General features: G+C 40.3%; 1 protein-coding gene across 1 annotated transcript in view; it reads right to left on the reverse strand.

The window, feature by feature from the left end:
- The window catches only part of Herpud2 (HERPUD family member 2), a 41,209-nt gene extending 25,342 nt beyond the window's left edge, over positions 1-15,867 (reverse strand). The window contains exon 1 of the mRNA XM_036193820.1: positions 14,969-15,867. Within this exon, the coding sequence (XP_036049713.1) occupies positions 14,969-15,115 (147 nt within the window). The 5' untranslated portion in view covers positions 15,116-15,867. The remainder of the gene's footprint in view (positions 1-14,968) is intronic.
- Between the last annotated feature and the right edge of the window lie 262 nt (positions 15,868-16,129).

Here is a 16,129-nt window from a genome sequence, read left to right on the forward strand (position 1 = left end):
ACCTAGGTAGGTTCCAAGCTTGCTATACATTTGCAGATGACCTTCTCTTCTCATGTATTGCAGCCTATATAGCTGTAAAGGAGCTGGAACTTCCGGTCCCCTTGCCTGCACTTGCTAAGCACTGGGATTACAGGTATGTAACAGCATGTCTAGTTATGTGATGCTAGGAATCAAACAAACCCAGGGCTTCATGAATGCTAGGCAAACATTTTACCACCTGAGCTACAACCTCAAACATCTGTACTTTCTTTTCATTTTTCCTGTGTATTTCTGAAAAAAGGCATCTGTCCTGTTTGGGTCAGCTGTATCCTCCTGGTACTGCATACTGTAGTAGTTAGGTGTAGAGGGCTAAGTAGGCTCAGATTAAGGTCAGTGACAGGTGTACTTTGTGAGAGAGCTAGGTACTTCCTGCACCATCAGCACACGTAGATTAGGATGGTGACTTTTAGTGATACTGAGCTTGATCAGTGGCTCTGACACTGCTAGACTGATCTGTCCCTTATATACTTCCTACCTACCTTGTTAATTAGCTACTGACTTGCTCCATTCTTTCACTAGGAATAGCAAACTCATTTTTCTAACTCCAGAATTCCTTCTATTTTCAGTATGATCATTCTAGATTTTTATCTCATTCACTATCTGGTTACTCAGTCTATATGAGGAAAACAAGCACAATGTACAACTCTTCCCTTTGTCAGTTTTTAGGGTGACTGCCCAAGCAACCCTAAAAACCAGTGAGGTGCTGATAATCCTTTTCCTTTAGTGTCCTTGAGAGTTCACAGAATGTTATGCTTTTGAACACTACCATTTTCTTACTCCTCAGACTGTACTATCTTGGAACACCGGGAATCCCTTGAAGTTTACTCTAGTGCCATTTGACATGATCTTTGTCTGCTCTAACAGTCTTCTTGCTCACAGATACAAAGTGCCCAGGTTCAGCTTCTACATTTTCTATTGAGGCCGAGAACTGCCACTGATCAGGTGCCCAATTCTTTTTAATTGAAATGGTACCTAAGACAAAAATCTGAAAATTTGTAGTACTTACTTTTGTCTTCAGTGGGCAAAGCTACAAAATAAGTTCTTATTTTTTAGGAAAACAAAAAACAAAAAACTTAAGCCCCTGAATTCAGACTGGTATTTTCTATTTCAAGTTTTTACTTATTTATATCTTCTCTCACCTTTAAAACTAAACTTGTTGATGAAATTTATATGCTATTTGAAAATTGTTTTACATTACTTATAATCTCAAAATAATAATCACAAGATTGTTACTAATGATTTGAATGAAATCTATGACTTCCAATAGTTTTTCCCTCCCTGCCCTAAGATACACACTACTAGGGACACACAGTCAAACTAATGAGCTCCCTAGAAGCTACAATGCCAGCCTCACAGGCAAAATAAGCCACTGGCACAATAGTGCTATGTCTGCCATAGGTTCTGATTGGATGTGGGGCCCACTCCATAGTAATAATTCATGCCTGACACTGTACACCTGATGAAAGACTCATAGCTAACAAGGTCATAACTTTTGTTGTTCTGCTAAATGAATATGGTGTCAAAGTGCCCTTTAAATATTTGTTTACAACCAAAAATTAGTGCTGTCCTCAGCCTTGGTCAGAGATGCTTCTGTCTGCAGCGGGAAACAGTGAATTTAGACTCATAACTGGTCAAAGGGTTGAGAGAACACAAGACTGCTGAGAGTTCAGTCTGAAATAGGACATCATCTCTCCTCCAAAGAAACACACTGTGGGAGAAGGGGCGCAAGAATGCAGGAGCCAGAGAATGGGAAGACCACAAAGTCACAGCAACAGAGGCTACCTACACAAGATGGAGCCCATCAACATTCCCTCAAGGATGGGGCTCTTAGGCCCAGCCCTCCCTGAGGAGCTATGGGCAGTTAATGGTTGCTGGAGGTGGGGGGTCATAGTCCTCAGTGGTGTAAGCATTTGTAAGTGCCCTTTGTCAAGCCAATAACACCCTGTAATTTTATATTCCTTCTCATTATAGAAATACACAATTCTCTTTCCCTTATTACATAAAAGGCAGGAAACTATGCTTGTTCTCTGATGCCATGCTTTCTCAGTACATCCTGTGGATAACACCTTAGCAATACACAAATAAGTTTCTTAATTCTTTCCAACAAATGCAAAATACTCTATTGTTCTTAAGTACTACATTTATTTATATTTATTCAAATGTTCCCAGGCTTCTGATATATAGGAAACTTCTCTCACATTGTTCTATTTATCTCTGCATTCCCCACAAAGCACCCTACAAGAAGTTCACTAATATGCTAGTGAAAACAACCTTGCCAGAGCAACAGCTACAAAAGAACAAATCTAACTGGGACAGACTCAAGAGAAAAGGACAGCAATGTAGTGAGAAAGAGTAAATATATAAAAACTAACAAGGCATTTTGTCCCATAGGAGAGAAAGAAGGCAAGAGAAGTTGGATCTAGAGAAGGTCTAGTATCTTTGGTTCTTGCATATTTCTTTCTTTTGTGGATTGTTTATATATATGAAATAACATCTGTATGCCAAAAGGAAGAATCTAATAGAAAAAACGGACATTGTAGGATAGAAAAATATAGATTATCAAGAGCAACATCACTGATTTGCTACAAGTGGGGTCTTGTGTATAGGAATCGGACTCACAGGGCAGTATTATAGATAGCTGAAGAGGAGTCAGGAAATGTGTACAAGATCCTACAACCATTACATTTCCATCTACAAAAGAGGATAACAACAGTATTTACTGCACAGGCTGGAGTCTAAGAAGAGAATGCACATCAAGCTGTTAAAGCAGAACACATTTAAGCATCACAGATATTAATTTCTGGTGTCTATATTATGTGGTTTCATGAAGACCTAACAGGACTATGTGAGACTGTTGGAAAAGCGATATATCTTTCCAGCATGTTGCTTTGCAACTTAGCATTCAGGATGCTCAGGAGCATGACTGGTACAAAAACAAACTCAGCTAAGGCTACAAAAGGCTGAACACGAAAGCTTTGACCCATACTAAAATAACTTTCAAGTCTCCATTTCAAAAGGTAACAACTGAAGTCTGTACAGAAATACATCTTGATGTTGGCAGAAAGTCCATGTCCAAAGCTTAAATCATTTAACCTCGGATTTTTAGTGGAAGAACGCCATGTTTACCAACTACTTCTAAGGAAAGCGACCTACCTGTACACTATCTACTTTCTTTCCTATATAGATTACCTCTACTTTCTTATTAAACTGTGACAGCAATAGAATTAATCATAAAATATAGCTTCTGAGCAAGAAATAAAAATGTTAGAAAATGCAGTATTAAAGACCACTGTCCACACACACTTTGAGTATAAGCCATTAGTCTGTACAATATAGTAGTAATAATATATATAAAGTACACTAGAAAAACAATTTTGTACTTTATTTTGAGACTAACTTTTCCCAGAAGCAATAGCTTCAGACACTTCAGTCTCCAGAAGCATACGCTTGAAAAACCTACATCATAACATATTTTGCAATATTATTCAGTTTAAAACACAAGTACTAGGACTGAGGAAATGGCTCAGTCAGTAAAACGTCTGCCATTCAAGAGGACCTGAGTCTGGATCCCCAGCACCAACATAAAAATCCAGGCACAGCAACGAACACTTGCAATCCTTGTGCTCAGGAGGCAAAGACAGGTAGATCCCTGGAGCTCACTGATGAATATGGGAGTTCCAGGTTCAATGAGAGAGCCTGTCTCATGGACTGGGCAAATGGCTCAGCAGCTGAATGTGCATACAGCTTGTGTCTGATTGCTTCTGTTACTATGACAAAACATGGACCAAAACAACCTGAGGAAACAAGGGTTTAATTTACCTTACAAACACAGGTTACAATCCATCACTGAGAAAGTCAGAGCCGGAGCTCAAGCAGGAACCTGGAGGCAGGAACTGAAGCAGAGATCATCATAGGTGGATGTTGCTAACTGGGCTTGTGCTCCATGACTCGCTCTGCTTGTTTCTACACAAGCCAGGACCACCTGCTCAGAAGTGGCACTTCCCACAGCTGGCTGGGCCTTTCCACATTGATCATTAACCAAGAAAATGTCCAGGGACTTACCTACAGGCCGAATGTCTCTGATGGAAGACATTTTCTCAGTGGAAGTTACTTCTACCCAAATGACCCAGCTGTGTCAAGATGACAAACAAACAAACAAACCCAGCACATAAGCTTTTGCAGAGGACCAAAGTTCAGCTTCCAGAACTCAGAACAATTGCTTACAACTCTAGCTCTACAAACACCCCAAAAATTTAAATAAAAAAATTAAATAACCAAAGTACTAAAATCTCATAACTATATATACAGTGATCACCTAGACTACTAATAACGTTTATATCAAAGATAAAATCTCAAAATCAAGTATTTTGAGAACTCCTAGCTCCCAAACTATGGGTCTTTCATTTGAACATATGCATAATTATTAAATTTTAGGACTAACCAGTCATGGTGGCATACACTATTAATTCCAAGTACTCAGGAGGCAGAGCAGGCAGATCTCTCAGTCTGAGGCCAGCCCTGTCTTCAAAGTGAGTTCAAGACAGCCAGGGCTACATGGAGAAATCCTATCTCAAAAAGTAACAAGTAAACTAAAGCATATCCCAATTAACCTAAAAAAAAAAAAAAAAATGCCATCTAACAACTAAGCTAATAGCCTAGAGAGAATCCCTTTCCCCCATTTCCCCCAAAATTCTTCCTTAAAGCTTTACCTGCTAAACAGAAACATGAGACAATGGCTAACCAGTCTCTAACAGGTTGAGGATAAGCCTTAGGAGCACCCAACAAAAGACTGTTGCATTTACAAGATGACATCAGGCTTCTACTTGCATCACTGTGATGGAGTAAAGGCTTCATTCTCATTTCTACAGTATCACTGGTCTTTAACCCTTACGGCCTTTTGCTCAATTGTCCATCCAATTCCAAAAGACATGTTTCTTGTATCTTGCCATCCAAGTGCTTTGTTTCTCTCAGAGACCCATATATCCAATGGCTATGACATGTGACATGGTCTAATGTTTAACAGGTAACTCACAGGCAAAAAACCAACAATGGATGCTAAATGCCAGTTCCCCATTCCTTCTTTCCTATGCTGATCCCACCTGCCCTTGGCTGTTAACGCAAAAGACCTGGGCATAATCAACCCCTCTTTCATCTCGCCTCCTATATGTAACTGGCATTAAATCTATTAATAATATCCGCTCAGAGCTACCTACTTTTTCCTATCTCTACTGGCTCTCCTGCCTATGCTTTTGATCAGCCTCTCAGCTAGTTTTCTTGCTTCCACTCTGAAGTCAGGAACTACAGTGATCTTTTTAAAATGCCAATCAATCCTGACCCATTCTAAAATACATGAGATTTAATACTAACTCCAATTTTTTTTCCAAGGCAGAGTTTCTCTGGCTGTTCTGGAACTCACTCTGTAGACCAGGCTGGCCTCAAACTCACAAAGATCCACCTGCCACCTGACTCTGAGTGCTGGAATTAATGGCGTGCATTGCCACTACCTGGCTCCAATTTTTTTTTATTATTATGTGTGAGTGTATGGGGAAGGAGGCAAGAAAAGTGTCTTTACCCACTGAGCCATCCCATGGGCCTATTTACTCTAATTCCTACATTGCGGCCAATCCTGACTGGTTTCTTTCCCATCTCCTCTAGTTGTCTTTCCCCCTCCACTTTCTAGCCAAGCTAGCATTCACTTAGATTCCCAGTTCCTTCCCAACTTGAACATCTTGCTTGTGGTCTTCCCTACCAGCTCCTGCAGCTTTTAATCATCCTTTTAGATCTTGACTTTAACATGGCCTCAGCCAGGCCTTGCTGCCTGACCAACTTAGTACAGTTTCTCCTGCCACTTATTGTGCTTCTTTCCATCCTGAAACAAACCACAATCGCCAATTATATGCACAAGTTTGTGTCCCAGAAAGAAATACTAATGCTAAGAATTAAAGGGTGCATTATCCCTTTTGTTCATTATTTTGTCCCCAAAGCCTGGCACTGTGCCTAAGAAGATGCTAAATGCAATGTTAAATGAAATTCGGAAAGTTCAGAATAGTTTGCACATATTTGGTGGAAAAATTCATTTAGCACTATTTTATAAGTAATTATTAAGGAATAAAATGAGATATTCTATTAATCACAATAGCTTGAAACACTTGCTAGGACAAAATTCATCTGGTTAATTCCCACAAATGATGCACTGATATTAGCAGATTATGAAGGAACAATTGCGCAACGGTATTTTAGCATTTCCCCCCATAAATTATGGTTCACAAAGAAAAAGAAAAATAAACAAATAAAAAATTATGGTTCACAGCAAGAAAACATCAATTTTTAGAGAAGCAGACACAAAAATGTAACAAAATTACAGGCAACCTTATAGAACATGTGGAACAAAAACAAATACTGAGAAAGGTATAGGGAGATTAGAACTTGCACACATAGCAAATGATGTAAACAGGGTCGCTACTGTTCATGATTTTTACAATTGCTCAGAAGTGAGAAATAGCCACCCTCAGACACAGAGCTAATTATACCCCTAGGTATATGCCACAAAGAGCCGCAATCAATGTCTACTCCAACACTTATGTAAGAATGTTTGTAACTTCATTGTTAATAAAGGCCAAAAAGTGGAAAGAAGCCAAATGTCCATCAACTACTGAATGAAAACATAAAGTACAGCATTCACAAACAACAACCAGAGGAAGAAATGGAGTTCAGGTACACATTATAACATAGTGACTGTTATGGTAAGTGAAAGGTACCAGATATAAAGGCCATCTATTTATGTTCCCTTTATATGAAATGTCCTAAATAGGCAAATCCAGAGACAGAGAAGCTTAGAGACAAATAATAGGGAGTAACTACTAATTGGGAGGTGATGAAAATGTGCTACAGGTAGGCAAGTAATAACTATAAAAATACAAAAAGCCAGAGTTGTATAATTTAAATGACAAACTTTACAGTATGTGAATTATAATTTAGTAATACATTGTTGCTCTCATCTGAATATTCAAATGCATTCATATCATCTTAAGTTTTAAAAGACAAATGAATTGTTTGATTTGAAAACAGAAAAAAAAAGAGTTTTTCATACGCCTAAATTGAGGCTTAAAATTTTTTCCTTGTTTAAAAAGTAAACCACTTCAACTTAAGTACCAACAAACTGAAAAATAAAGCAAGCCAGATGACAATAACTTTTTACACAACTAGTTGCTTTGATATAATCTAAGTATTAAAGTATAGAATTTGAGCTCTCAAAGTTTAACTTGAACATGTAATATGACTTCATTTCTTCATTATCCTTTTCCTTGACTGAAAACCCACTTCTCTGGAGAGTGAGTGACTATGATCAAAACACACTGTCTGAAACCCTCAAGGAACAAACTGAAAAGTGGAAGAGGGGAGAAAATCCACTTCTCTATCAAGACAAGTGATACTGCTGTCTATAACAAACCTCCAGAGCTCAGTAACTTCACACACTAAAAATGAATTTTTTGCTGAATAAATTATATGGTATCTTTAAATTTAAGAATTACAAAGACTCAGTATTAGTTAGAAGTACTAAACTGTTTCTGTGGCTCTCTAGCACAAAATTAATAAGATTAACTGTTAACACTATTCTTCCTGACGTTCACTCCCACAACCAACAGTCAGCTAATCCCATCAGTACAGTTCTTCCCTAGATAGTACGTAGTGTGGAGCAGGCTTTGCGACCTAACAAGCAGAGAAGATCCAGATGGATCTCTCAGGAACCTAGAGGCAAAGCTAGTCTATTCAAACACCTGTTTACGCAGCTGGCCAGAAAAACTCTGCTATCCACTTAAGATACAAAAGCCAAAGCAAGAAACATGACAGAATAAATACTATTCCTGAGAATAAATATTAAAAAGTTTGAACAGAAAAGATCTGGCTGGGCATTGGTGGCACACGCCTTTAATCACAGGCAGAGGCAGGCAGATCTCTTGAGTCCGAGGCACCCTGGTCTACAAAGCTAGTTCCAGGACAGCCAGGGCTGCTATGGAAACCCTGCCTCAAAAAAAAAAAAAAAGAGAAAAAAGAAAAAAAAAGAAAAGAAAAGAAAAAAAGAGGAAGGAAGAAGGAAGGAAGAAGGGAAGAAGGGAAAAAGAAAGAAAGATCTGAACCCCAGCCCAAATCTACAGGCCAGAAGCTCCTGAGCTCAGAATTCTTATAAACCTCATCTGGGCTCACACTGAACCTGGCTAGACAGCCTGGTGAGTAAACCCTAGGAATCCTCCTACCTTTGCCTTCCCACAGCTAAAATTATAGGCATGAGTGACTCTCTGCCTAGCTTTTATGAATGTCATGGCTTGAATTTGAAGTGTCCCCTATAGATGCATGCACTGGATTGGTTGTCAGCCGATGGGGTTTTTAGGAAGTAACTGGATTGTGTAGACTCTAATAGAGTAATCCACTGATAGATTCAAGTTTGATGGTTTTATTGGGATGTGAAGGAAAGCTGGATGCGAGACCTCATCTGGACTTAGGTTTCTCAGGGTGTGTGTCCTGGAATGGTGAGTATCTGATGGTCTTTTCTGACCTTGGGCACCAGGGACACATTTGATGCACATACATACATAAGGGAAAACAATCATACACAACAATCTAGAAAAACAACTTAAATATTCACAACAGTCCAACACATGAATTTATAAAACCAACTATATTTTCTTACTCAAAAAGATTCACCAGTATGAAAAGATTAAAGTTTGTGTGTGTGTGTGTGTGTGTGTGTGTGTGTGTGTAGACTGGCAGACAAAAGACTAAATAAGTCTCTCATATATGACTTAAGAAAATCATGTCAAACGCAGAAACAAAACCCCTACATGTTCTCCATATATGGATCCTAGCCTCTAACACATACGTATATATGTCAATAAGTATCACTGTGGGTGTATAATAAAATTTAAAAAGGAGACCAAGAGAGGGTAACAACAGGTAATAAGGGATGAAATGTAGGAAAAGAATGCCATTTTAACTGTATAGAAGTTTACAGAGATGTATAGAGCTTGTGACTGGGTAAGTGTTTAAGTAAGTCCTTAAACTCACTATGTGATGCTTCTATTTGTAAGTTAATCAGAATAAAGTGATTAGAGAAAAAAAAAAAAATCTCAAAAAAAAATGGAAAACAAAGAGACAAAAAAAATCCTCTGTACTAAAAGTCATGACCCTATTATGCCCAACTTTATTAGCATAATCCAATTCCACATAATTTCAAAATATTAATTTTTTTTTTTTGGTTTCTCTGTAGCTTTGGAGCTTGTCCTGGAACTCACTCTGTAGCCCAGGCTGGCCTCAAACTCACAGAGATCTGCCTGCCTCTGCCTCCCGAGTGCTGGGATTAAAGGCGTGTGCCACCACTGTCCGCCCTAACTTTGAGCTTTATGTGGATTTTTAAGATTTATGATAATGATTCAATAAAAGTAATCTTCAACTAACTGGTAAGTTCTAATAACTAGTATACATGTACTTTGAAAATAGAAACTATTCCATTTCAGTTCCCATACACAGCTCAGTCACAAGTATCAAATAGCCTTAAAGAGCTAAATACAAGGAGGCACACAAAATATGGATTCTGGGAAAAATGAATTCTGTAAATTTTTAAACATGTCTCTAACTAAATTCACTTAGTCCAAAGCTCTGAGAGATTCAGTACCAAACAGCCTCTAGCTCCTAGCTCCTTACAACAATAACCAGCATAAAGAGGTTTCCACTCACAAACCATTCAGTCACATGCCAGATGTTTGTGCAATAGAGACTGCCAAAGTATAGAAATTAATACATTGTGAGGAGACAGAACAAAGCAACACACTCTGCGATCTTAAAATAGTATGTTCCCACATTTTCTCTATAGTTTATCAGAATAAATAGTAATAACTACACAGTAAGCTGATTGGGTGCTAGCACATTAATAAGGATACGTTACTCAACTATATAGTTTGAAGTATCATAGCATCCAAATGTATATCTTTTTTTTAATTAAAGAAAATTATTTAAAATGTATGGGTGTTTTGCCTTCATATATGCCTATGCACCTAATGTGTGTCTGATGCCCACAGAGGCCAGAAGATGGCATCAGATCCCCTACAACTGTAGTTTAAGACATTTGTGAACTGCCATGTTGGTGCTGGCAATTGAATCCGATCCTCTGCAAAAGCAATAAGAGCTCTTAATTCCTGAGTCATCTCTCCAGCCCCAAACATCTTTTAATAGTTCAATTTATTGTTTTCTGTTTATAGGTGTATAATTGATACAGTCAAGTAACTACAGGGCAGCCCTCATCTCATTATATATAGCTGAGTGTGTGTCTGTGTGTATGTGTGCATATATAGATATGGCTAAGGGCCTTAATTTTCAAGTCAGACCAGCTTGGGTTCAAATCCCAAATCTAAGAGTTTTATGACTTTAAGCAAAAGACTCATCACGTCTCTGTGTCTTCATCTATAAAAGAGTTAACATCACAGGGTGTCTACCACAAATAAACATTATGGAGCAAAGCAAGTATTTAATAGAATGCCTAGCTTAAATGGCAGTTTAAAACCAGAGCAATTAAATAAAAGCATTTTAGATAATCAGTACTACATAAAGAGAAATTTAAACTAAAAACTCTAGAACCCCCTAAAGCATTAATGCATTATTAAACAAAACTTTACATTTTTTTCCCAAAAAAAAAGACATAAGGATAAGACTACAAAATACTTGAGTAAATTTTAGTCAGCAGTCATTAAAAAGTCCAAATTTCTAGTTTTCATCATCTTCACATTAAATGTGACAGTATCACTTGTTCACGAAGTGTGTTTTTAAATCTGAGCCATACTGCTAGGTGACATGAAGACCTCTTAAATTTGTTAAAATTATATAAGACAACTGTCTTATCAAGTGAAAAGTATTCATGCATATGGATTATTGAAATCAACAGTCCTGAAGTGGTCAAGTTACTACATTTTTTTAATAATGACCTAAATAAGGTAATAGGGAATTACAAATAACAAACAAAAAAGTTCCAAAAGGTACAAGATACACTACTTCCACTGAAGAAAAGGAGAACTTCCTCTGGACTGCAGAATGTTATATTCTCACAACAGAACCTATATACAATTGGTCCTACTCTTGCTTCTTGAATTCCAATAGAATGTCAAAGTAAAAGAAGAGCCTGGAAAGCTAGCACAAGCCTCCCTGGCCAATCAGGGAGGACAGAAGATCTAAGCACTGGAAGTGACTGCTGTAGTTTTACCACCATAAAATAAACAGCAAAGGCAGAGGAGATGTACCCAGAAGGAAGACACACATCACAAGGCATTTGGACCCCAAGCACTGGAAAGGTTTGTCCTCAACATCAAATTCAGGGTAAGTCAACTCCATTTCTAACTACCTACCATCTGCAAGTAAGACATTAAGAAAGAGAGATGGGAAAGTGCCTAACTAGATAGGTGAATTTTGTATATTTTTAATTTCTATTGGATAGTATTCTATTGAACAATTGGAAGTTCAACCATTTGGGCATTTACATCTCTGATAACTAAGTCCAAGTTCAGACTAGAATCCAACACTCAAGGAAAAGTGTAGTAATGTTGTATTCCCCAAAATATTGTGCAACCAGAGAACAGAACACCCACTAGATATAGAGGCCAGAAAATGGTGGCACACACGCCTTTAATCCTATCACTTGGGAGGCAGAGATCCATCCAAATCTCTGAGTTTAAAGCCACACTGGAAACAGCCAGGCATGGTGACTCATGCCTTTAATCCCAGAAAGTGAGCCTTTAATCCCTGGACGTGATGGCAGAAAGCAAAAAAGTATATAAGGCGTGAGAACCAGGAACTAGCCTGGTTAAGCTTTTAGGCTTTGGAGCAGCACAGTTCAGATGAGAGGTATCCAATCTGAGGAAACAGGATCACCTGAGGAACTGGAGAGGCGAGGAAGCTGTGGCTTGTTCTGCTTCTCTAATCTTCCAGCATTCACCCCAATACCTGGCTTCAGGTTTGATTTTATTAATAAGACCCTCTTAACAATTCATGCTATAAAAAAGTGACCTTCCAAAAGGGTTCTTCAAGATCCTGTAGCAATTACTGAAATTTAAGAATGATTATTTCATACTTCAGGCCAATTTCAGGAGTGAAAAACAAAATCATCAATAACAGCAAATGTCCTATTAGAATAGGTTTCATAGTGATCTAAAACATTATCAACCTGAACTGTTACTGGTGAACGTCCCAGTTTCTAATCCAATTACCAGTATCTTCGGAAGTTAGTTGAATTCCAAAAGCTCAACTCCACATACACCTTTCACATATATATGACAAATATCTTCCCCTTCTGCCCACTAGGTATCTAGTCTTTTCTTAGAACTGTATTGCTTATTATTGCAGTAATGTTAAGGTGTAGGGTCATCAGTGCAACATTAACTCTGAAAGAATAGTAGTTGTTAAGGGAGAGGGGGGAGAAAAGAAGAGCAAGACCTATAGTTCCATAACTTGGGAAGCTGAGGTGGGAGAATCACTTGAGCCAAGAATCTGAGATCATGCTGTGCAAACCAGTAAGACCTTGTCTCACAAGGAAGGTGAAGCATGCACACATGAATACACACACAGGATACAACATTTAAAACACTGAAAGAGCCAATGTGAGTCACTGTGGGAAGTCACAAGGATCTAAACTCTTGCTATAATCTGCTTCATTACAAAATATTTTGACTTCTAAATAACCTCAAAAAGAAAATGTTTATGACTCCTAATTCCAAGAGCTGATGTTTTCTCTAGCTACAGGATACCACTAACTGCAGTTACTCAGCAACCGTGATATTCCAAAATGAATTCCAGGTGACAAGTCAGAACAGAGACCTATAAAGTTTAATAATTACACAAAATTTTCAACCTAGACATGAACTTGACAGGGCATTACAATCCACTCAGAAAACTTGCTAGAGAAATGTTACAAGGTTAAGTCATTAATTAGAATATGTGGTGCAGCCTCCAAAAGACTCTCCAGTGTGTCTATGAGTTGGGCAAGTCAGGAAAAACAGTTTTGCAAGTGATCTCCTCTTCAGGCATTAATATCCAGCTGCACCAACAGTCCTCCGCTAGTGACTAGCTGTGCAAGGGCAAACTTCCAACCTCAAGTAGGCTTATTATCCCTGGGCAGAGAAGGAAACAGGCTTCACATTTCTATCTCACATGGGTTTTTTTTTTTTTTGTGTGTGTGTGTGTGTGTGTGTGTGTGTGTGTGTGTGTGTTTTGTTTTTAAAAGAAAAGTTTTAGAACAGTACTGAATTTGTTTTGGTTTGGGGGACAGGATCATACTAGCTTCAAGCTCACTGCGTAGTTAATGACCCTGAACTGCTGATCCTCCAGCTTCTACCTCAGGTGCTAAGATTGTACCACATGGGGTTTAATGCAAACTTCTGATCCACATATTCCAGATCAAGTCCCTTAACGGTAAAATAATATAACAACACATGACTTTCACCTTAGTACATACCATACAGGTATATGCAGTCTTAAGAATATACTTCAAAACAGTATTTTGGGCTGCTACAAAATCTATGTCCTTCAATTATAACTATTCTCACTAGGTGCTTTCTATTTCAAAAATGTGGGAAAACAATAATATGCAACAGAAAAATTTTATAAACCTCAATTTCTTAGCAAATTGTTATCCTGGTGTAAATCTTCACTTTCAAACCTAAGCTTTGAATAAGTCAAAGTTCTAACTTTTTTAGTTTGTTCCCACTAGTTAAGTAACTCGGTGATCCCCCCCCATACTAAAAATATTCGTGTCACAAATACAGCTAATGCCAAATGAGTTTAAAACAAACAAACAACAAAATATACACCTCCGACCTTTGCAATAAAATAATTCAGTGGTTATTCCAGAAGTCTAAATCTTAAACAATACTGCAATAAACATGGTTCTAACTCATAAATATCTTAACACGGACCAACAACATCTTCCATACTTAGGAGCACAAAACAGACCTGCCTAAAAAGCAGTTGTTTTCCATCTAGCTGGTGGTAAATATGCCAAAATATTCCCAACCTAAAAAAGTCTCTTTACTACATTTAATTATAAGATTTAGTAGTTGACTTTTAGGTACTCAAGAATGAAAAGTTATATAATAGAGAATATGAAAGCCTCAAATATACTCTATATGGCATACTTCTCTCAACTCTTCAAAGACTTACCAACCACGTACCTTCAAATCAGACTGTGGTGACAAATGGCGACATTCTGCTAATGTTTCCAATACCAAGATAGAGTTAAGAATGGAAAACAAAGCCACACTGATTTGAGCAAAACAGATGACACAACCAAATAATAAAACAGGCATCAGATGACGGGTGGGTGAAGAAGTGCTCGTCTCAATGTATCTTCATGAGGAATGGGAGGTGGGAAGTGGGGAAACAAAGTGAGTCTGCAACTTACAACACGTACAATGGAGTGATGGTTAAAGGATAATTTTCGCTAAGTTAAGTCACATACTTATTCCAGAAGAGAAAAACACTCTCTTCACCATCATGAACATATTCCTGAGCCAGGTACTTAAAATTAAAATGGAATTTTGGCCTAGGAAGCAACGAAAGTTCTTATATGGGCTGTGATTCTTTATCTCAAAAACACACAAAATAGCATCGGACATTCACATGAGATGACTGTAAGGTCCATGGAAGATGGTCCCTTTTCCATAACTGCAAATTCTTGTCTCTTGGTATTTCTGTATACTCGCTAATTAACTGAACCTCATTAGGCGGATAATAATGATGGGTCACTCAGGAGACACCTGCAACCTCAGAACCAAAAGTATTTCGAATGGAGACCTATTTGACTGGCGAGGAGGGGCAGGCTGGGAGAAGGGAGGTACCAGGCACACGGGTGGGGGCTGCAGGTCAGAGCAGCCGCGTCCAGTTTTACACTTACTGGTTTGCTAGGGTACACGTTAGATAGATGCGTTTTTAGTTTCCCCACGGTCCAGTTCAAGAAGCAGCTAATAGTCTGGTCACTGTATTTCTGATTCGGTGCTTTAATGACGAGAGTCACAGGAATCTCCATCCCACTCTGGTCCATGGTGCTCTCCAAATCGGGCAGTCTAGCGGCGCTGCAGCTAAGCCCTCACTGGGCGGGCACGGCTGGGATGGTGGGGACAGACGTGAGTCCTCAATATTCTGGGTCCAAATCAGTCACAAGCACATCGGGCGATACGAAGGCCATCGCCGATACCAACGATGGACGGTGGCGGTGGTGGCGGCAGGCTCTGGGTGCCGGGCCGGGGGTGCGGCTGTCCCCGCCAGGTCTGGGCTCCGCCTGGCTCCGGACTGCGGAGGAAGGCGGGCGGGCAGGCGACCTGGGTAGGACGCGAAGGAGAAGCCCCGGGGGACCGCTCAGCGCCCCGCCCCTGCCTCCGCGACCCCCAAGATGAAACGCAACAAGGCCCTACGCAAGCAGCCGCGCGGCCTGAGCGGCTGAAGGCAGCGGCCGGAGGGCGAGCCTCGGAGAAGGAAGGCGGCGGCCGGGGTGCGAGCCTGGAAGAAGGCAGCGGCCGGGGTGCGAGCCTGGGGGAAGCAAGGCCGCGGCCGAGAGCGAGCCGAGCCTGGAGGAAGGCAGGCCGCCCCTGCTCCGCGGCTCCGCGGCGCTCGCCCTCCCGGTGTTCCGGGCGGGGCAGCGCAGTGGCGGTGGACTACTCCGGCCCTCCTGATCGCGGCCGGGCGGCAGGTGGCAGGGGGAGGGCGGGGACAGGGCCGCGGCGCCGCGCGAGCGCCCGGAACTGTTGTTGTGAGGAGGGCCGGGGTCCCGGGTAAGCCGGAAGGAGCGAGGCGGAAGTGCGTCACGTCGCGGCTCTCCCTTTGACCTGGCCGGGTTAGCCCCGCCCCCCGGGCCAGCAGGGCCCCCGAGTGGGCTGGTGTGCAGCCCAGTCCCCCGCGAGGCGCCACCCCTGGCGTGTGGCTGGCACTGGTGTACCCCGCCTTCACCACACCCCCGGAAGTGGTGGAAGGGCTCCGTCCCACGAGCTGGCTCGGCAGAGTTAATAATATCATACCCTTCCTGAGGCTGAGTCCAAACTTAGGCTCTCGTTTTTTTCCT

The sequence above is a fragment of the Onychomys torridus genome, chromosome 7, assembly GCF_903995425.1.
Source record: "Onychomys torridus chromosome 7, mOncTor1.1, whole genome shotgun sequence".
NCBI classification, from domain to species: Eukaryota; Metazoa; Chordata; class Mammalia; order Rodentia; family Cricetidae; genus Onychomys; species Onychomys torridus.